Raw genomic sequence first — 22,312 nt, 5'->3', positions numbered from 1 at the left:
TATATCAATGTAATACATGAAGTGTGTAAAATACACATTTGTAGGATTAGAAATAGTACCTCTACCTACACACATCCTGAAAAACGTACTTTTGGTTTCTTTCAATTTCATTTGGCAAATTGTAGAGTGCAGATAAATTGCCGAAGATTACAAGGCACGAATACAGTTAGTCTGTGGGAGGAGAAAAGTTGCATTGTCCCAGTCCTAAGAGGAGGCATTACAAGAAAGTGCCAACTCTTCAGAGCCTTACTGAAAGGAAGCTGGGATTGCATACGAGACATAGATTAAGGGAGTTTTCCAGTGCTTTGCTGTAGCCACAGAAAAGGCTCTCCCTCCCCATCTGGCCTTTCGGAACTTAGGAACAACCATCCCATTTTCCCTTGCAGAACTCAGCTGTCTCAACAGCATGTATTGTTGGATAGCGGAGACCTCTACCATAGGGGTAGCTGCTGGTGGTGGTATTAGGTAACAAAAAAGCCTCCTGGTTCAATGACGACCTCAAGAACTCCAAAGAGAACTGCCACACCCTCGAGAAAGCCTGGCGAAGAAACCCAACCACAGACAACATGACCGCCCTCAAGGACGCCACCCGCAAACACCATCAGCTGATCCGATCCACCAAGAAATCAGCATTCAAGGATCGACTCGACGACAACGCCCACAACAGCAAGGAACTCTTCAGCATCGTCAAAGAGCTCACCAATCCCAGCGCCGGCACCAACGACATCACTCCCTCTCGTCCTCTGCGACTCTCTCGCCTCGTTCTTCCACAGCAAAATCACTGACATACATAACAGCTTTGGCGACCAGTCCACCCCCTTAACACCGAACTGAAGCACCCCACCACCACCCTTTGCGCCTGGAACCCGATCAGCACCGAAGACACCACCCGCTTGATGAACTCTATTCGCTCCGGATCACCAACCGACCCCTGCCCCCACCACATCTTCAACAAGGCCGACTCTACCATCGTACCCCATCTCCGGGATATCATCAACTGCTCCCTCAACACCGCTACCTTCCCGGAAAGCTGGGAACATGCCGAACTCAGTGCCCTCCTGAGGAAACCTACAGCAGACCCCACTGAACTTAAGAACTACCGCCCCATCTCGCTCCTCCCTTTCCCTGCCAAAGTCATAGAGAAGGCCGTCAACAGTCAGCTCGCCGTCTTCCTCGAATCTAACGGCTCCCTCGACCCCTCACAGTCCGGCTTCCGTGCCAAACACAGCACCGAGACCGCCCTCATCGCAGCCACAGACGACATCTGAACACTACTCGACAACGGGGAAACAGCCGCCCTCATCCTCCTGGACCTCTACGCAGCGTTTGACACGGTTTGCCATAGCACCCTTATACAACGCCTCAGCAACGTCGGGGTAAAAGGAAAAGCACTGGATTGGATCATATCGTTCCTCGCCGGAAGAACACAGAGTCCGCCTCCCCCTTTCAGATCAGAGGCCACCGAAGTCATCTGCGGCGTACCACAAGGATCATCGCTCAGCCCCACCCTCTTCAACGTCTACATGAGCCCCCTTGTATCCATCGCACGCCAACACAACCTCAACATCATCTCCTACGCCAACGACACACAGCTGATCCTCTCCCTCACCAAAGACCCAAACACCGCCAAAACCAACCTACACGAAGGGATAAAAGACGTAGCCGAGTGGATGAAGAACAGCCGCTTAAAACTGAATTCAGACAAGACGGTAGTCCTCATCCTAGGGTCATCCCCCTCCGCATGGGACGACTCATGGTGGCCACCGGCCCTAGGCAGCGCGCCCAAACCAATGGACCATGCTCGCAACCTGGGATTTATTCTAGACTCCTCTCTCTCGATGACCAGACAAGTCAACGCCATCTCATCATCATGCTTTAACATCTTACGCATGCTCAAAAAGATCTTCCGATGGATCCCCACCGAAACAAGAAAGACGGTCACCCAAGCACTTGTCACAAGCCGTCTGGACTACGGAAACACCCTCTACGCCGGAACCACAGCCAAATTACAGAAAAAACTCCAACGCATTCAGAACGCCTCCGCCAGACTCATCCTAGACATACCCCGCCACAATCACATATCCGGTCACCTGAGAGACCTTCATTGGCTCCCCGTCAACAAGAGAATAACATTCCGCCTCCTCACCCACGCACACAAAGCCCTCTACGACCTAGGACCCAAATACCTCAACACGCGCCTGACCTTCTACACCCCACCCGCCAACTACGATCGTCCAATCAAGCCCTCGCCGCGATTCCACACATCCGAAGAACCACCATGGGAGGAAGATCTTTCTCCTACTTAGCGGCCAAAACCTGGAACTCTCTCCCCACCCACCTCCGCCTTACACAGAACCACCTCTCATTCAGAAAACAACTCAAAACTTGGCTATTTGATAAGTAAGGAACCCCCCCCCCCCCGTCAAGCGCCTTGAGACCCTCCGGGTGAGTAGTGCGCTATACAAATCTTGACTTGACTTGACTGGGGTAGCATTGTCCAAAATATTATTTACCACTTCCTCTGTACCTGCTGATCTAATGATCAGAGATTTCCTAATGTAGGGTTTTGAGCCCCAATAAATTTTGGAGTGACAGCTTATGCCACAGTACTCTGGCTTTCAGCCATCTATGTTCTGTCAGTAATCGATTGTAGCACTGGTGCATGTCTGTGCTCTCCGTGCTAATACCCATAGAAGCCACTTAGCGTGCATGCAGAATAAGGGGCATCAGTTCTATCAGATGTTCCATTTGATCATCAGGAGGAAGGATATAGATAGAGGGCTTTGGCTATTGAGAACTGATCTGATAACCCTTTCCCATATGGATGTCACCCTTACCAGCCTTGCGCAAGTAACACTCAGTTACCGTCACAACTCTTGTAATATGTTTAAAAGAATAAAAAGGTTAAAACTCCCTTCGCCATGAAAGGGGAGAGGCAGTAAGAAACTCGCTTTTGGCAGAGTAGTTGTAAGAAGACATGAACTGGACTCTCTGAGTTACAGCATGGCAGAGCATTGCAGAGGCACGCTACGACTCGCTGTCACGACGGAAGAACATAGGGCAGTGAGTATTGAAGAACGGAGAACGAATTCTATGGTAGGTTAGTGCGTCAATAGCTTGATGAAGCCTACCCAGTAGGAGAGGACGTTTCACTGTAACTATACCACAGGGAAACCAGGAACCGTACCAGAGAACTGGAGATGAGATGCACACTTCTCTATCTGAAGGTAGAATCGGAGTTACCAAACAAAAAAGAGGAAATCCGTAGACCGGTACAACAGCATGTTTTTAGTCGTCTAATCCATTTTGCAATAGGAAGGCAGGAGTTGGTGCAAACCTATAGTTGAGTTGAAAACCAAGGTCAGTCCAAGACAGCAAGGGCCAGTATAAGTAGTAGATAAAAGAGGAACCAAGAAGCTGATAAATGGAAAAAAAGGTGACTGACTGGACATACAAGTGTAAACTATAGTGTCAAACAAGAGTACAAACAACTGATGTTGCCAGACAGTCTTCAGCGTCCACTAATTTGGTAGTCATATCCTGGTCCTCAGGTCGCTGTAACAGTGTGTTTGGGACGCAACGCTGAAAGATGTTGCCCTCCATTTCTGCAGAATCCCGCTCCCCGTTTTTCTTCTCCTCCATGTCGTTTGTTTCCTGACTATCTTCCTGAGAGTTATGGCAAAACCTAACAGGTAGCTGATAGTACTTGGTTCCAAGAACAATTTTCAAAAGTACAAGACAACCTTTTTGAACTCCATCCAGTTGTCCTGGTCCAGGGAAGGGGTATCAAGCTTATAAGAGATAAGAGCCCTGACCCTCTCTTGCAAACTTCCTTGTCTGTTCATGGAGATCCCAAGACGCCAACAGATTACTTCTGTACCTGCTTCTGTGAGCTGTTTAACAAGCCTTCTGTAGTGAGAGTACAAGCGATCACCTGTGGGTGAAAACTAGGACACTGAATATTCCTTTATTGTACTGTGTTTGTAGACTTGTACCATGGAGTCAGGCCCTTCTTCTGGACTTTTTCTACATCCTAGCTTGACCAGGCAGATCCCTTTCATGAATTTTATTATGGTTGAGCCCAGCAGCTCTGGCACAGTGCCAGTGTTAGCCAAGAGTGGGAGCAACATAGAGTCACTGGGGTAACAATCGCCCCTGCAGCCCCCACTATGCGGGGGCGGGGGCAGCTGCAGAAGGACCACTCACTATGAACAGGTGGTGGGACTCTTGCATAGGAGTTCCCGACTGGGACCTGAGCGTGGGGGGCCCCATCCAGGTAACTTGCATGGGGGCACTCATATTTCATTCGCCACTACATAGTCACGCCACAAGAAAAAAGTCAAGAGAATTCTGCCCTAGTGTTCGGGCACATTATTGGTATCCTGCTCCAAAACAGAAGTCACTCAAGAAAAGTCATAGGCATGGAGATGCCTAGCTAGCATCTAAGAATATCCAACCCTTGCAGTCTTGGTGTGAGGTAACTCCAACACTGAAGACAAGTGACATCCATGTGTATGTAGCAACAGAAAAAGATGATGGATGGAATGCTTACCATTGTTAAACATTCACCCCTAGTCACAGATCTGGATTAAATCCATTGTGTTTGCTCATTATGCCACCCCAGTTTGAATCCAGCCGTATGCAAATCAGTCTTGACCATGCTGCCCGTGGGAACAATCCAGCCCGATCTACCTGGCCAGGTCCTCCTTGGATCTGAAAACATGCATTCTGGGACCTGTTTCAGTGTATCACCCCATATCCATTAGGTGAGCTTGAATCCAGTGGCATACTGAGCGAACATATGTATGTACCACCTACCAATCTCTACTGAAACAAGTTCTGAAGTAGCAAGATTAAGGTTTGTAATCCCAAGTGGTGCTGTCTGGGCTCTCAATAGGCTCTCTTGGTCCAAGCAGTCCACCTCTTCAGGATGCAGACTCATCTGGAGTTTCCTTTTCCTATACCCCCTCAGTTGCCAAACTTCCTCAATTTCCCCTTAGACCTGAGTGCAGGTTTTGCCACAATGCCTTTAAATTTCAAGTCAGATATCTTGGATACCCTGAGGGCAACTGAAGGCTAGGCAGTCTGTCTTTTCTATCAGCCCTCATTACCAGGGCATTTCCTGCCTATGTTTGTGCAACTTCCACCAATGCAGGTGAAGCTGCCATCCTGAAGGTTCAATCACAGGCACAGCTCTCTAACGCAACTGGTACTAGAAGACGTGGCCGTTGTGCCAGTCCCAGGTTAAGGCAAGTTGGCCCTTTTACCGGGCGTCCTGCGCTGAGAGATTTGGGTGCGTTACTACAGAGGAACTGATCAAGTGCTTTAAATTAAATTACAATATCACTAGCGACATATATGTACAGACTGGCAAGTGAATATCCACCCCTAAATGCGCTGGGCGATTACTGCATTTTTTCGTGATTGGACAAACATGACCACGTCGAATAAGTAAAAACTTTTTCGATTAAGGAGAATTTTTTCAGATCAGTCTACTCTCACTGAGGATCCGGTAGGATTCTAGTTGTGGATAATACTTGCTAACTAACAATTCACCAAAAACAGTCTTATATTTTCTGTCCCCTGGTAGCTGAGAGTTTGATGTGGGTATCTGGAAAGGTCCTGAGGAAGGTGGTCTAATCTTCTTTACTCCACCGAAACGCGCGTCAACCTTGTGCTGAGCCTCGTGCTTTGAATTTTAAGATCTATTTCTTCACAGAGGTTCTTTTGTTACACAAACCTCTACTGTGTACAGATGCTGGGTGTATGAAGGTTTGTGTGATAATGTATGCTTGTGTGGCTGTGGTATGGTTGTATTGAAGTCAATCCAGGGGTGTTTGATTTTCTTTTGCACTTTTTGTGAATAAGATTTGTGTTAATAAGAATGGTATTTAATGATCATGTAAATGTTCTATGAATTTTGTACAATTTGTCTCATGAAGAAGAAATATATATAAAAAAAATAAGAAAATAGAAATGATAAAAGAAATTAAGTTTTTGATACAATAAAATAATGGAAAATTCCAATGTTTTGTGTTACTGTTGTATCTACATGTTTGATACATTTTATATGAACAATGTTCTAATGTAAAGAATCGACAGGCTACGAGGGAGCTTATTTAGTGTTGTGTAGTTTTTCTATCCCCTCTTTTCCCTAGCCTTAAATAATTGATTGAGGGGGTCCCCTATTTTTGCAGTGGCCCTTTCACCCCAAATCACCAGCAACAGCTTCCTCTTCACTTGGAAGTAACCAGCAGTCACAGAGGAAATGAGTCAGAGGAAATGAGAAAACGACACGTCCGTTCCAACAGAGATAAATAACTCACTACTCGCTTAGTCCCTGTCTTAGGGTACTGCCTCCACACCACTCGGGTCTAGCGTTTCTCTCTCTGCTACCATTACTGGATCCAACAAACCACCATTACAAGGCACCTTGAAGCAATCAAGAATACCTTTGATCTATAACATCTATGCCCACCTCCATCTAGGCAAGCGTTGCCTATGGCATCCTAAAACATCTGCAGTAGGAAGAAAGCATCCTCCATTTCACAGCAGAAGAGCAGGTGCTGGCCACAGAAAAGGAGTACTGATGCTACTGCCAATGAGAATTCTAAGACTTCCTGCAACACGTGATCCGCATTACAGGACACAATGCATATGAGCACCTTTACGCATTACAGACACAATGCATATGAGCACCTTTACGCATTACAGGACACAATGCATATGAGCACCTTTACGCAATACAGGACACAATGCATATGAGTACCTTTACGCATTACAGGACACAATGCTTATGAGCTCCTTTACGCATTACAGGACACAATGCATACCTTACAGACAACTCGGAGAACTCTGCGACTCACGAATTAGCCTCATATCAGAGGAATGATCATGGTAGGTGCTGAGATTATTATTACAGCCCCTGGCACTGAAGCCTCCTTCCACTGTGGCACCACTGTAATATTTACCCACATAAGTAAGTAGTGCATTGTGTCCTGAAGAAATCTCCAGTTGTTTGCAACATATCAGCCATACGTCAAAGTTGGCGAGTGAAAAAGATCCACCAGTTTCAGTTTTGCATGAGTTGAGCTACACAAAGAATACTTGTTCAATCAATCAGTAATCTTATAAAGCACAACTAATCACCTGTGACTGACTTACGGTTCTGAGTTGGGGTGGGGGATGTAGGGAGGGGGTCTGCGTTTTAGTTGAAGAGCCATGTCTTAAGGTCCTTCTTGAATTGCGGCAGCAATGGTGATTGCCGGCGGTGCAAAGGCAGGTAGCTCCCTCCAGGTCTTCGCATCAGTTAGGAATGCGGGCTATCACACAACTCACATAATTTTTGCTTCCACCAACCACAACTCTCTTCATTCTCCTTTTGTTTTTAAATATGGCACAGATGATGCCAAGAGTGTCTGTTTAGTTGTGGGATCCAGCAAAACCTGTGTGTTCTTGTGAGGTGCAAGCTGCCTGTTCCTCAGGTTAGGGAGGTAACTTACAGACTTCCAGTGATGTTATTATTGCTTGACTTCTCATTTGTGGCACAACTGTATACATATAATGTGGGAGAAGAAAATATAGGTACTGTAAAAATTGTGGTCACCACAAAACTTTGCACGCCCGCTTTCTGGACGTATGCATGACTTTTAAACAGAATGATGCCGACAAAGAGGGTGCTGAGGCTACCACTGCTTGACAGATTACTTCTTGTATACCCTCGTCCTCTTTCTGTATGGAGTCCTGTTGGGTACCACAACAGACTCCGTTGTGCTTATAGTACCATTGGCGTCCTATAGGAATGTACCCGCCATTAATTCTGGGTAGTTATACGGGATACCTTGCATGCGTGTGTCTGACAGTATTCGAGCCTCGGGCTGGAGTCCACATCCTGTGATTCTGGGCAAATCACTTAATCTCCCTGTGCCTGAATGTGTAATGTAAATACGGTGCTCATGTAAAGCGCTCCAATACCTTCGGGTTGAGTGCGCGCTATGTAAATATGCAAACAAAAAGTATACTCATGCGAATTCCTATAGTAGTGATACACAACTTTGTCAGGAAGATCTGCATGACTTTTCTGCTTAGACCCAAGCTATCAAATGCTGCCTTTACCCCCTCCCTATAACACTGCTGTCAGCGGTGGTGCTGAGAATGCGAAAATGATAGGACATACAGGTAGGATACAGTTGCCTTCTTCTGGGCTCACTTACTGTTAAAATGGATATGTCCTTGTTTAATATAACTGGCAGTCATGTACAGTGCTCCATTACTTTCGGGTTGAATTCCAGTTACATAACACTGTAAAAAAAGATAAATGAAGGGCGATCGATGAGTGTGAAGCGTGTAAGAAGTGTGACAAGAACGACAAGTGTTTTGTACAAAGAGCCATAGGAAGAAGAACCATCTTTAGTTCATCCTTGCTTGGTGGAAGTGTACCCCACAGCATACATCTTAGAGTAAGTGTCACCAGGATAATAAAATTATAAATTTTTCATTACTATACTATTCTAAATGAGGCCCTTGGTTACGAAAAAAGTGCAATATAAGCCATTTAGGGAGAGTTCACCAAGCATCAAATATTTGCTCATCAACCATTCTCCTGTGTGACCCACGCCTCTTTATTTCAGTTGACCTTCATGTTCACTGATCGCGGAATTCCTGATGGCCATCGCCACATGAATGGATATGGGTCTCACACCTTTAAGCTGGTAAACGCCAAAGGAGAATCCATCTACTGCAAATTTCATTACAAGGTATGTATGGATTGCAAGCAGTACCTGTGTTATACAGAGCCTAAATATATATATTCTACCAGTAGCATGACAGGAAGCGATTTAAAATTTAGTGGAGGCCATATTTACATGTACTGTTCTGTTGTTCAGCACAGGTGCAAACAATTTCCAACAATTTCACATTGAATTGAAAGCGTACACAAAATATAGGTATTTTATTCTTCTAATGCAGTTGTGGGACATTGTGGCTATCACATGTCAACGTGGGAGAAAATCAAGGGGCCCGATTCACAGAAATAACTTAGGACAAAATCCTAAACCCACTACTTTTGGTATTCACAGAAGTAAGGATTTTGTCTTAAGTTTATCCTAAGACAAACTTAAGACAGACTTAAGTTAGGATTTTGTCCTAAGTCTGTCTCAAGACAAAATCCTATACCAAAAGTAGTAAGTTTAGTATTTTGTCTTAAGTTAGTCCTGTGAATCGAGCCCAAGGTAATTAACCCATAAGTGTGTGTGCGTCTGTGTGTACACATTTCATTGGGCCCGCGGTCAAAAACGTTACACCCCTATAGCTTTTAGAAATACCTAGGGGCGTGGGATAAAGATGGAAAGTAAGCATTTCTTAAAAGATTGAATGCCATGAAACAGATTTATTTCGGAATCGTTAAATGTCAAAGAACATACAATTTAATTTTGGGGGTGTGGCACATAGCTTTGCAGTATTTTGAGGGCAGCGGAAGGCGGTGTCCCCAGCTGTACAGGTGAAGTTGGCTCCTTCAGGGGGAATACCATTTGGCAGCAGGTATGCCAGCACAACGCTGTTGAGTGGACTAGGCACACAGTTTAGGGTGGGCAGCCTAACTCAATTTTTTCTGGTGCTTTTTCTATATGGAACTGCCATAGGATTATTGCATGTGGGTACTAAACAAATACTTTCTGGTTGGGGGTACAACGAAATGGTTGCCCTTACACCACAGACCTTTCTGCACACTCAAGCAAGAAACACTTTTCAAGGTGACAGGAAACTCTTGATTTGGTGTACCATCTACACCAACAGCTTGGCTCGCAGGACCCAAGACTTTGGCTATGTACAACTGATAGTTTATCGCTACTGTTTACGTATCATTATGGTTGATTGTATTTGCCTTTCCAGAAGTTGATTGCATGCTTTCTGCGTTTTTGTGGTCACACAAGATTTTAATACCTTAGGTATCTGTAATGCAAGTTAATATCCTGTCTCAGTTACATTTATTTTGAGGGTATCGGTGTGTGATCTGTTTTCAGAAGACACTATATCAGTTCAGCCCTGAATGTGAAATTAATGCAAGTAGTTCTACAGTTGTCCTGACTGGTGTGCAAATGTACTCACGGTTTTCAACCACACGAGGAAAGAGCTTGTTCCAGGTTTTCAAAACCCTGTGGTATGATAGGGAATTTATTTTTCTAAGTGTTGCTCTTTCTAATTCTTTTCAGACTGATCAAGGTATCAAAAACCTTCCTGTTGAAGAAGCAGACAGACTAGTTGTCACTGATCCTGATTATGGAGTACGTGACCTTTTTGACGCAATTGCTAGCGGAAACTTTCCTACCTGGACTTTTTACATCCAGGTCATGACATTCGAGCAGGCAGAGAAATTTCCATTTAATCCATTTGACCTCACCAAAGTAAGTACTGTTCTGTTTGCTTTCCTATTTGGTTATGGCTTTTCAATTTGGGGTTTAGAACTTTCTTGGGCACTCGAATGACATCTTTGTGGTCATAAAGTAATAATATGTCTTCTTTCTGTCAAACAGAAAACAAGGGAACCCTACTCACTACTGAACCAGGGTGATTAAGCAGTGTAAGAAACAGTGGTTCCTTTGGAGCTAAAATGCGCAATCGCGATACAAGGGTTAGGGTGATGTCAGAAAGAAAGAACCACATACACCAATGGTTTTGTTGAACACATATTTACAAGGTTTCAAGTATTCTTTCTACAGAAAGCGACCATTTCTAAATTTATACAAAATCTACAGCAACTATATACAATATTATGTGCTGAATCAGTGGTTCGCTTTCATCTTTACTGTCAAAGGTGTTTCGTCCCTTTATAGAGTGTAGTGTTTCATCAGGACATATTACTATAGGGACATCTGGGAAAGGAAAAATAAAACCATGTGAGGTCAGCATATGGCCCATATACTGGCACAAATGCGATAGACTGGATCATGTAGGCAAGAGGAATTCATAAGGGGTACCTGAATTTTCAATTGCTCAGCTGCTTGGGGGAGTGTGCCAAACGTGGGTAATGGTGAAAAAGGAGAAGGTACTCACAGAGAACCAGCTGGGTTTTGTTCTGGTCATGTGAGGATTAAAGAGAAAAAAGAAGGAAAACCAGGTTAGACAAGGTAGACCATATCTCATGTCAAAGGGCTCATCAGTGGGGAAACTACAGGTGTAGTGCAAGTGGAAAGACTTACCCCTGGTGAGGGTGTAGGCTGGCAATCCAAGGATAATACAGCGCTGATACTGATGTTACACCTCGGGTTGTGTGGGCAGGTATCGGTATGGTAACGCTGGGGGAAAGGTAAAAGATCAAGACCTGTGGGCAGAGGGTACATGTGGTTGTACTAAAATGAGGATTACCCCTAGCGGTAATGAATTCTAGGCCAACCCGGTCTACAGATCCATGATAGAAATCTTACCCAAACGTGGCTTGTGGTCCACAGACGATTTAGTATTACGAGCAGATCTGTAGCAGACCGTCCGCATCATTTTGGGCTTGTGCGGAAATTCCTATGTAATGAGGAATCGGAGAATTAGTTTTGGGCTTGACTAACAATGTGGTAAAAGGTATGCGGGTGCTCGAGGCGCCAGGCATATGTCTAACCGTAATGGGGATAAAGTTGCATGAGGCATGTGACAGTGCTACCTGCTGTCAGCAAGACCGCATCCGTCTGCTTTCTATAGGTCAATGACACGGAGTGTGCGCTCGCTCGCACCCTTGTATTGCGATTGCGCATTTTAGCACCCACATATGACTATGTCTACTTTCCGTACATGCTTTCAAAGCACAAGGTCAAGCAATATAGTAGCATTAAGTCAGCACTTGAAATCGGGCATAACATTAGATATTATGGACTGCGGAGTGTATTATAGAGAAGTTTTAGCTGCAGCACCGTGTGCCAGCACTGATTGTAAATCTCTGGACAACTTATGTCTGAATATGTCTTTGCACTACGCAGTCCTATAGTAGGACAGTGTTCGAAATAGCAACTGGACTGGGAAGATGTTGAGAGGAACACACCTTGATGGATGAGACATACAACGGGACATAGACACTAGGACAGGAAATCACTAATAAACTGTGATTGGGAGTTAGACACAGCGGGACAGACAGAGACAGACACATTGACTTGCGTAATCAAGCTCTGAACACAAAGGTTCTGGAACAGGGATACGTAAGAACAATGGTACGTGGACTAAGACACAGAATGGAACGAACCGATCCACTGGGAGAGATTTATACTAGGAGACGGAGGCACTGCCACTGGGACAGGAAGACGACTCTGCCACTGGGATAGGAAACGGATACTAAGACTTGCACACAAACACTCGATTTGGAAGACATTAGTACAGTGCGAAATATAAACAATGAGACAGGCGTACATTGATCAATGAGACAGGCGTACATTGATCAATGAGACAGGCGTACATTGATCAATGAGACAGGCGTACATTGATCAATGAGACAGGTGTACATTGATCAATGAGACAGGCGTACATTGATCACTAGACAGGTATACATGGATACTTGCACAAGAACACACATGGACATGGAGAATTGAAAGCTGATCCCTTAAAGATATCTGACTGTAACCAATGAGAATCACAGACAGATGGAGACCGGATGTGTGAGCATGAACTCTCTGAGGCAAAGATACTCTTACTGGACATATACACTTTTGGAAACACTGCCTTCAGACTGTAGAATAGAGATACACACCCACTATGACAAGGAGATAATGATACAAGGAAACACTTGGCCATAGAAGCTTGGACACTGACCATCACACTTCATCACAGGTATGTAGGCACAGAGAAACACCAAGATGAGGTAAACAAGGACATGGGAGACAGGGAATCAGACACAGGGAAGGATAGAACCCGGATCAGACAAACATAAAGACTGTAGTAATGGTGGTGGCACGCTACAAACCAGACTCCGGTCCCTAGGTCCCTGCTAGGGAGATCTCAGAACTCAGAAATAAAGAACCACATACACCAGTGGTTTTGTTGAACACATGTATGTATTACTCAAATAATTAACTGAAATAGGCGTTCTGCGAAGTGTCCATAGTGAAAGAAGAACCTACAAAAAATTTCAAATATGTCATGGAGGCCATGACAATGGGTAACATAGCGTAGGCAAATAGTAGTATCTTAACAAATGTGTTTGTTTCATAGGTTTGGCCACACAAAGATTATCCTCTCATCCCAGTGGGCAAAATGGTTCTCGACAGGAACCCTGTAAACTATTTTGCAGAGGTGGAGCAGATGGCATTTGATCCAAGCAACATGCCCCCCGGCATCGAGCCCAGCCCTGATAAAATGCTGCAGGTAAGAGCGAGCTCTTAATCCACTACCCCATATGTAGTTCACGGTCCAAACAATAAACTTGTACATAATCAATATTTAGAATGTAATATTCCTTCCAGATATTAAATGTTATCCCACTACTGTGGTATCATTCACTTTTAAGCATTTATCATCCATTCAGGAGTTCAAAGATGCGGGGAGTCTTTCTTCTAGGTCCTAAATACCCAAAAGGGGAGCAGAAGTTGCACCTTAGTAAGCTGAAGTAGGGGAAAACAAAGAACAGTACAACATGGAGTCAGAGCAAGAAGACAATGTGGAGCACGATTATAGCAAAAAGCGATTCTTAAGGTCGGCTCACTGACTTCTCTTTCAAAAGATGAAATAAGCTTACGCCACAACTTAGTATTGAACCCACTGGGCTGTGGGCCACACCGAACAGGTGGACCAAATATCTAGCTCTGTTTATTGCACAGTCGAAGAGAGCATTTTGTCATCCTCACCCTTGTTGAGATGACCAATAGGAGACTGGTTGTAAAGTGAGTCCAAGCGGCCTTAGATCTGCTGGTAATATTAGGATATTCCATAGGTACACACACAATAGTATTTTCTCAGATTAAGGCATGAGCATCTTAGAAACACACTTCAGCGGTAACAGGTAAGTGGTAGCAGCCTGGGAAGAAAAAGCACAAGATCTATGCAACCATGACTACACAATTCAGAACAAACTTAATTTTTACAGTATGGACAGTTAGTCCTATCCGACTGGTACCTCAGTACAGACTGAATTAGAAGTATCCACCCCAAATTAGACATTTTGATTAGGAAGATAATGGAACAGGATTCTGTTGGCTTCCTAATTCACAATAGAATTGTGGTGACGAGGAAATTACCAAATCTAGTTTCTCTTTGAGGAGCTTCAATAGCAGTTGCATCACTTAATGTCTGCATAGCCCACCTGGGAGGTCTGAGGCAACAGTTATTGGATAGAGGAAGATAAATTCTTGCATTTAATTGTACTGGAACTAACAGCAGTAGTGCTGGGACTGCAGCCCATATATGCATCTTGAAGTAAGTTAGAGCTGTCTCGGATACTAGTACTATAATGTTTCCTAAAATGTTCTGTGTTTAAATCCTGATGGAAGCAGATGACTCTACCATGTTTCAAATGCACGCACAGCTCTCCACATTAAACGCGAAGTAGTGACCATGTACTATAATGTGAACAAGCTGGTTCTGACTATAGCTAAATCTAAAATAAAATCACAATTAAAGAAGATAGATTATCATCCTCGCATCCTGAATAAGATAAAACTGTATGGAGTGGAATTGTTTCCCTCTCGTGAGATTTACACCATCACTTAGTAGTCAGCTGTCTATCCTCATCATACCTTTCTTTATTTTATTTCTTTTCCCTCTGAGTTTTCCTGATAGGGTTTTTTCTCTCGAATACTTAATTATTCACAGCCTGTTTTACTTTCTTTACATCAACTGATACTGAATGTTTGAAAAATGTAAAACTCCACTAAACTACTCCATGGACCTAAGCAGTAAAGCAACACCACTCCTGTTACTTAGGCACATATTTTGCACCTCAAAACTGTGTGGAGATGAGGACACCCCAGAGTACAGATCCCAGAGCATCATGATACCCTGGTGAGACATGAGGTCCTACCCTGCCGGTGTAGCGTCTGTGATAGAGCTGTTTGAATTAGGGAATAATGGGATCAAAATCTCTGGATAGACTTCAGTGAGATGCCAGGGATTAAGGGATGCTTAGTGCTTTGCCCCATAAAGTCCTTTGCGCAGCCCAAACTATTTTTTTTCTAAACTTGATCTTTTAATATACTGGGAGCATGTGGAGCAATTTGTGGCAGGGTGATATGGTTGAAGATCTTCAGTTCATCCCGAAACTGACTGCTTGATTCCCCATCTTGTGCAGTTTTTCCATTGGTTTGTTCCTCTTTTTGTGTGCACTTGTACACCTTATAGTATTAGCCCAAACAGGACATCTATAATCTGTTGATCTTCACTCCTTTCTCCAAGTAGGGTAAATGAACGGTGTGGAATAAAACAATGACACAAAGATTTGGTGTTTGTTTGGCCTTTGAGCGGTATACGTCTCTCTGTTCCCTAACAATAAGGCCCGGTGACACACAGGTGTATAGTAGGTCAAGGGAGAGGGTCAAGGAAGTGGGAAGTAGTTTTAGCTGCAAACACATTATGTTTTGACTACAGATGTGCAGTGGTCCACTGAGAACCACTTAGACCCCTATAGAATTTCAATGTGGCTTGTTTTTTAAAACTATATCTTTACAGCAGCAAATCAGCAGCTTGACCAAATAATTCTTCTTAATAATAAGGCAGAAGAAAACAAATCAAAAAAATGAAACCCCCACAATTATAGCTCCTAATGACATTGAAGTTCTAAGTCTCCAGTGTGTCTTCTTAAACTTTCGGATGTCTTTATGCATTTACGACTGCCCCACGACATGAGGTTGCTCCACCTATTTTAGGACTTCAAATATTCCAGTCTCATTTCAAGAGAGCATTGGGTAATTTTTTTGTTATGGATATACAATATTATCAAGCCAGTTGTCAGGTTTCTAATCATGCTTAAAATCACTCAATTCAGTTGGTCTTACTGATTCATGATGGTAGATTGAATCCCCTCAGCCTCCCTGTGGATAAAGATTTATGTGACTTCGTCCTGAACACCAGGCAGAGAATCGCAGACAGTGAAAGGACATTAGCAGTCCTCGTGTAGTAGGTAGGCTTTGCTGGCACGACACAGACAGTGCTCGCATCTGCCTTATGTTCTGTATGAACCCATGAGGATATTGATTTGTTCTAAATGAACTGCCAGAAAATTCAAGGGTGTGCAAGCTGGATCCCAGAGGCTGGGACTGGTGCCAGGTTTTCAGGCTTGACCCTAACATTGAAGATGGGTTCAATTAAGTTCACTTGTATGCCATTTTATCTAGTCTGATTATCCTAAAAATCAGTTGGATACAGAGATATGTTTGACACAACTACATACTTCAATTGATTGTGATTGGTAAGAATTGTAAAACAATCCTTCCAGAGTGCAGAATTAAAGAACTTGAAAAGATCACTTGGGTGAGTTAAATCTATAAGTCTGCCCTTGATTTTTCTTTAGTTTAAAACTTGGTGTGGTTGGTGATGCAAACCTTTTTATTATAGCAATGAAGCTACTGAAAAAAATCTCATGCTGGGAATAACCTGCTTTGTTTTCAGGGTCGTCTTTTCGCATATCCAGATACCCACAGACACCGCCTGGGCGCCAATTATCTTCACCTTCCAGTGAACCGTCCCAAAAATTGCCAGGTTTCCAATTATTTGAGAGATGGACCCATGTGCATGTTCGACAACCAAGGTAACGTGACACCACTTTTAAGTTTGGCTTAATCCAGTGCTTATTGTATTCTTTAGCGTTGTATTCTGTAGGCCATAATACTATTCGACCCTTAGTGGCTGACTACTTAGTTGAGAACTGTGGCACCATTAAGATTGGCAATCACTTAGGCTTTCTTCAGGCCTCATATGTTCTGAAGAATATTTTGAGCAGTGATTCTCTTTACTCTTTTAAGATAGATGTTTTTACACTTTTTCTAGTGTGATTTGTCAGTGATCTTTATTACATTCAGAAAAAAAGTGGCATGCTCTTAGGACCCACTGGTAGAGAGTAGAGGTACTTTACACTATCAGAAACAGAATAGACAAACTTAGCCTAAAGACAATTGCGACTCGACAGGGTACTGTGCCAACTTTCATTCTAAGACCATGTAAGGAGAAAACCGATTCGTTCAGGAATATCTTGTGAGTGACTTGATGCCCCACAGTCCTTTAGATTGCTGTCACTGGACAAGATTGTGAAAATAATTATACAACAAACATATTTCACAAAAAACACACGTCACTCGTAGAATCTTTTATCCTTATGCATTGACCCCACATGCTACGTAGTACATCCCATGCCACCTGGCAGCCATGCAGCCTTAGAAATAAAAGTGAAAGATGGATTCATTGTATCCTCAATCTCCACCGATGCCAGACACCCAGGCTGCACAGCGCCTGTTGCAGCTTAGCCTGTAGACACCCACACCCAGGTATTCACTGCGATCACTGTATCAGCACAGGTCATCCTGCAATTGGTCACTGAGGAGGATCAAAGAGAGGGAGAACAGCAGCAATATGCACCTTGTTATGTTATGTTACTGCGACTTATAGAGCACTACACCTGCCCCGGCAAAGGGGCGTCCCGGCGCTAATACCAAGAAAGACTGACATGAGCAGATGGAGCTGACACGGACTATGGTGCGGGAAAAGATGAGTGTTGATGGCCTTCCTGAATTCTAAATAGTTGCTAAGGCCACGAATATGCACAGCAAGTGCGTTCGAAAGGATGGCCGCTCTACTACGGAAAGAGTGGCCTGAAGACCAATCGACAATGGGTTTGGCTGCATAGCATTGTTGGAGTCACAGACAGCAAGTCCTGGAAAGGGGCTGAGGAACACCTCTGATGCAGGCACTCTAGCCATTTGTCTTTCTTCTCCAACACTCCATTAACACACCAGCCTCGTACACCCACTGTGACAACCACACTCCTCTGGAAAGGATAGAACCAAAGAAGCTGGGGTGTAACTCCACCCTGACTGGATAGAAGAGCTTCCCTGCCCATTCCAGACCAGGACAGGCTGGAAGATATCTGCAGCCATCTGATTTAGGCAGGCAATGAGGCTACCGAGTGCACACTTGAGCCATTCCAAACCCTAACCACAGATCTGTTTCAGGCGGGTGCCACAACTTTTTTCAATCATCCTCTATTTACTCATTTATTTTTATGCAGTAGTCTCACATGTGGAATGACTGCATGTGTTACTATTGCTTTTGACAATTCTGCATATAGAATAACCAGTAATACATCACCATATCCTCTGATATAGTGTAGATGCAAAATCTGACTCTGCAGACCAACACCATACACTGCCCAGGTCATGTGAAATTAATGAAGTACTGTTGGCCAAGAATTGGCTTGCTTTGACTCTACAGATTGCAAGAAAAAAGATAAAGGAGGCGTTGTACTCTCCCCTTCATTCTATTTTATAGAGAGTAGAAGTAAAAACATGTTATCAAGGTATTTGGCTCAGGCCTGGTCAAACTCTGAACCAGCACTCATAACCGGCAGATGGACTACTGGAAAACCATCTACACCGGAATCAACAAATCTCTATGCCTCAAACTCCAGACCATCTACAACGCCACAGCCAGACTTGTCCTTGGCATTTCATGACAAAACCACATCACTCAGCAACTTTGAGACCTCCACTGGCTCCCTAGTGACCTACAAGCTGCTCACTCACGCTTACAAATCCCTCCAACAGTGGCGCCCAATACCTCCGTGAAAGAATCTCCTTCTACACACCCAAGAGAACTTCGGCTCTGCCGACCTTGCCCTGGCTAAAATCCCACACATCTGCAGAGCCAGAACAGGAGGAAAAGCCTTCTCCTATATCGTGGCCAAGACCTGGAATGAACTCCCACTCCGCATCAGACGAACCCCCACAATGCATGCATTCAGGAACCACCTCAGGGCCTGGCTCTTTGGATGAGCCAGAGCTGCTCTAATCCCCCATCCCCTTGAGACCCTCATGGGTGATTAATGACATTCACAAATCCCTGATCGATTGACTGATTGAAAAACACTGTACAGGCTCCTGTATACAAGCAACTGAGGTTGTTGGAGGACCTAAACGGTAGTGATGTTAGTATTGTGGAAATAGTTCAGCAGGACCGGGATCTAACGGTCTGTAAGTGCCTAGATTTCACGGAAGGATTTGATCAGCACTGTGTACCCTTGCTGATAGTGAACAAAATGGATGTAGCTTGAAATATCTTTTTCAGAGATTTGACTGAGAAATAGTAAACATCTCATGTGATCGAGTGTTGCCACCTAACTGGTACCAGAGACATTATAACACCACAAGTCATGCAGCACCTCAGAAGTGTTCTTTGAGACATTTGACTGCCGTGAAAGCATGACTACTCCTTCAGACATGAGTGTGCTTGTTTACAACAATGGCACAGAGGAGAACCTGAAACAAACATGGAGATCTTCCCATGCACAGTTGACCTTCTTCGACCTTGTTGCCTGGCCAGTATTGCCTCTGACTTATTCATTGATGCCCACAAGTAAAGTTTCATGAGAACAGATACATGCTATTTGTTTAGGTAATAAAGGAGGGGATGACATAATTTCGCTATACAGGCCGAGGTACATGCAACGGGTTTACGGGTGCCCTTTAGTGGTTAGCAGGGGGCCAGCTTTTCTTGAACTGTGCAGTTTCATCAGATAGTCAACTCCAGTAGAGCTCAGAGCACCAGCAATAGTATTAAAAGTCATCATGCCAAACATCACCCAGGTGTAAAGTAAAAATCCAAGGAGACGGGGTGTTGAACCCTTGTCAACATATGGGGTCATGTGCTAGCTTTAATGCTTCTACATATCTATGTAGAGCTAACCTAGCACATGGTAAGGAAAAATATAGCAAAAACTGGGCATAGGCCCCTTGCCTCGGAATAAGTTTGATTCTCTCCCCATCCTGTTCAAGGCTCTCTGAACCAGTAGGGGCTAAGGAAGGAATGCTGTGCAATATGCCTTCCAACACTTCATTCATAGATTGTTCAAATAATCTATCAAGAGTGTTAACATTTTATAACCACCCAAAGTGACTATAGTGTACCTACCAAATCTGCCCACTCAAAGTCTAGTCTTTAGTTGCAGATTAAACTTTAACATAGTTTGACATTAAGGACAGTCTGGCCAAATAAAGTTCACCCATTACTGTGTGCAGTCAGCAACTTTCTTAGGCGGTCATGTGAAAAGGTTATACTGCTAGCCTTTCTGAAAATATTCTTGAACTACAAAACCAGAAAGTGACATTTCTAAACCACGTATTTGAAATTCTCCTGTAAGCTGTTAACATCATCAATAAATGAAACTGCTAGTGCAATTGTATATTCCAAAAATGTATATTAGGGATAATTAATCCAGGCTTTAACCGCTCCTCTCTTGATATAACTGACAAATTAAATGTTGGAAATGGCATCTGTCTTCATGGCCATTGTACAAGGGCCTTCATTCCCAGGTCTGCTCTCAACCTTTTACGATTCTGTGCATGGGCTCTTTGCTACTCTGTGCCATCTAAAGGGCTGTGTATACAGAATAGAAAGCCACAAGCTAGATTTAAATCCAAAAGCCAGCATCCAGGTATTTCCACAAATAGAGATTAGGGAAAAAGGAAGCATACATTTATCAAACTATATAGGGACAAACCTGAAAGGCCTTTATGGGTACCTGACATGTGCAACAGGAGTACTACTTTACCTATGTAGAAGTACCTTGGTGAATTGGCCCAAAGCCTCTGCCTTCCTATTAGAAAATGAGCCAAAATGGCCCAATCTCTACAATTTGTACTCGTTCACATTTGCATTGACAACAATTCACAAAGGCATTTAAGAGTACAGAAAAGAGTACTTCAGGAGAATTATTTTGCATACTCTAAATTACCTTTTGTACAGAAGTCCAAAATTGTTCAAGCCTTGGTCTTATTGATCGAGGATGGGTCGGGTTCGATGTTTCCATTGAGGAAGTGTTAAGCGGCCAGAAGGTCCTACTCCAGTGTATTACTGGGGAAACAACCTTTACAACGCAACTTTTACAACGCACTACCATTACAACGAAACTTTTACAATGCAACATCCATTACAACGCAGTCATTACAACGCAGTCATTACAACGCATGACACTACAACGCATGACACTACAACGCATGACACTACAACGCATGACACTACAACGCATGACACTACAACGCATGACACTACAACGCATGACACTACAACGCATGACACTACAACGCATGACACTACAACGCATACCATTACAACGCAAAACTTACCATCCAATACTTACCCTACTGTTGCACCCCCTGGAGTTAGAATAGTAATTTTAACCCCTACACTATCCAATATTTTCCCTACTGTTGCACCCCCTGGAGTTAGAATAGTAATTTTAACCCCTACACTATCCAACACTTACCTTATTTGTAATGTAATGGTATGCGTTGTAAATGTAGTATGCGTTGTAGTGGAATGCGTTGTAAAGGTATTTTTTAAGAATTCGTTGTAATGGTATGCGTTGTAAAAGTGTGCGTTGTAATGGATAATGCGGTGTAAAAAATACGTTGTAAAGGTATGCGTTGTAAAAGTGTGCGTTGTAACGTCATACATCCGTATTACTAGGGTACACTAAGGCCTTGTACTTAACACTGCCAATTTTTGCAAAGCTATGAAAGACCAACTATAGGGTCCAGGAAGTGCAATTATAGGAGTGGAAGAGAAATCGTAGTGTTTGTATCTAGTAGTCTTGCCAAAGTCCAAAGATAGAGACTGACAAGGCATGTGAGGAAGTCGCTCATCAAAAAGTATGCATTCAAGTGTGTCAACAATTTGGAATCAAGAATGGAGATGCTCGATAACCGCAGAAGAAGTATCCAGTTTAGAGCTCTGAGGGCTCCATCGTGAGTCTCAGCTGAGTCGCTAAGATCTGAATTGGAAGAGGTGAGGGCGATTTACCTTTAGGTACATGACTGGTCTGGGTATCAGTTGAAAAAGTAAGTAGGGTTTGGAAACCTCTGCTGTGAAAATTGTTGTGCAAATATGATTTTAGTTTTCCTATTTCAAGTACCAAGCTGAACAAAGAGTCGCACTGTAGCTAAGTGTTTTCTGTATGTGTGTAATGTGTGATGGTTGCTTTCAGGTGATTTGTGTCACCATGGGCATTGGCAGACTGTGGTTTTTGTACAGATCTTAGTATGGGTGACCAGCAGGAGGTTAGCAGCTTCTTAGAGTTTTACTGGGAGATTGTTTTGATCTCCTAAATGTATGTTTAGAGGGGATGGCTTGTCTTGTGGGC

General features: G+C 43.6%; 1 protein-coding gene across 1 annotated transcript in view; it reads left to right on the top strand.

Annotated features, from left to right (window-relative positions):
• Positions 1 to 22,312, top strand: part of LOC144826010 (catalase-like) — a 101,555-nt gene that overhangs the window by 68,604 nt on the left and 10,639 nt on the right. Inside the window, exons 6-9 of the mRNA XM_078684249.1 lie at positions 8,631 to 8,756; positions 10,212 to 10,403; positions 13,186 to 13,338; positions 16,573 to 16,711. Coding sequence (XP_078540375.1) covers positions 8,631 to 8,756; positions 10,212 to 10,403; positions 13,186 to 13,338; positions 16,573 to 16,711 — 610 coding nt within the window. The remainder of the gene's footprint in view (positions 1 to 8,630; positions 8,757 to 10,211; positions 10,404 to 13,185; positions 13,339 to 16,572; positions 16,712 to 22,312) is intronic.

This window comes from Lissotriton helveticus, chromosome 3_2 (assembly GCF_964261635.1).
Source record: "Lissotriton helveticus chromosome 3_2, aLisHel1.1, whole genome shotgun sequence".
NCBI lineage: Eukaryota > Metazoa > Chordata > Amphibia > Caudata > Salamandridae > Lissotriton > Lissotriton helveticus.
The sequence above is the reverse complement of the archived record's forward strand: the minus strand, read 5'-3'. Positions and strand labels throughout refer to the sequence as shown.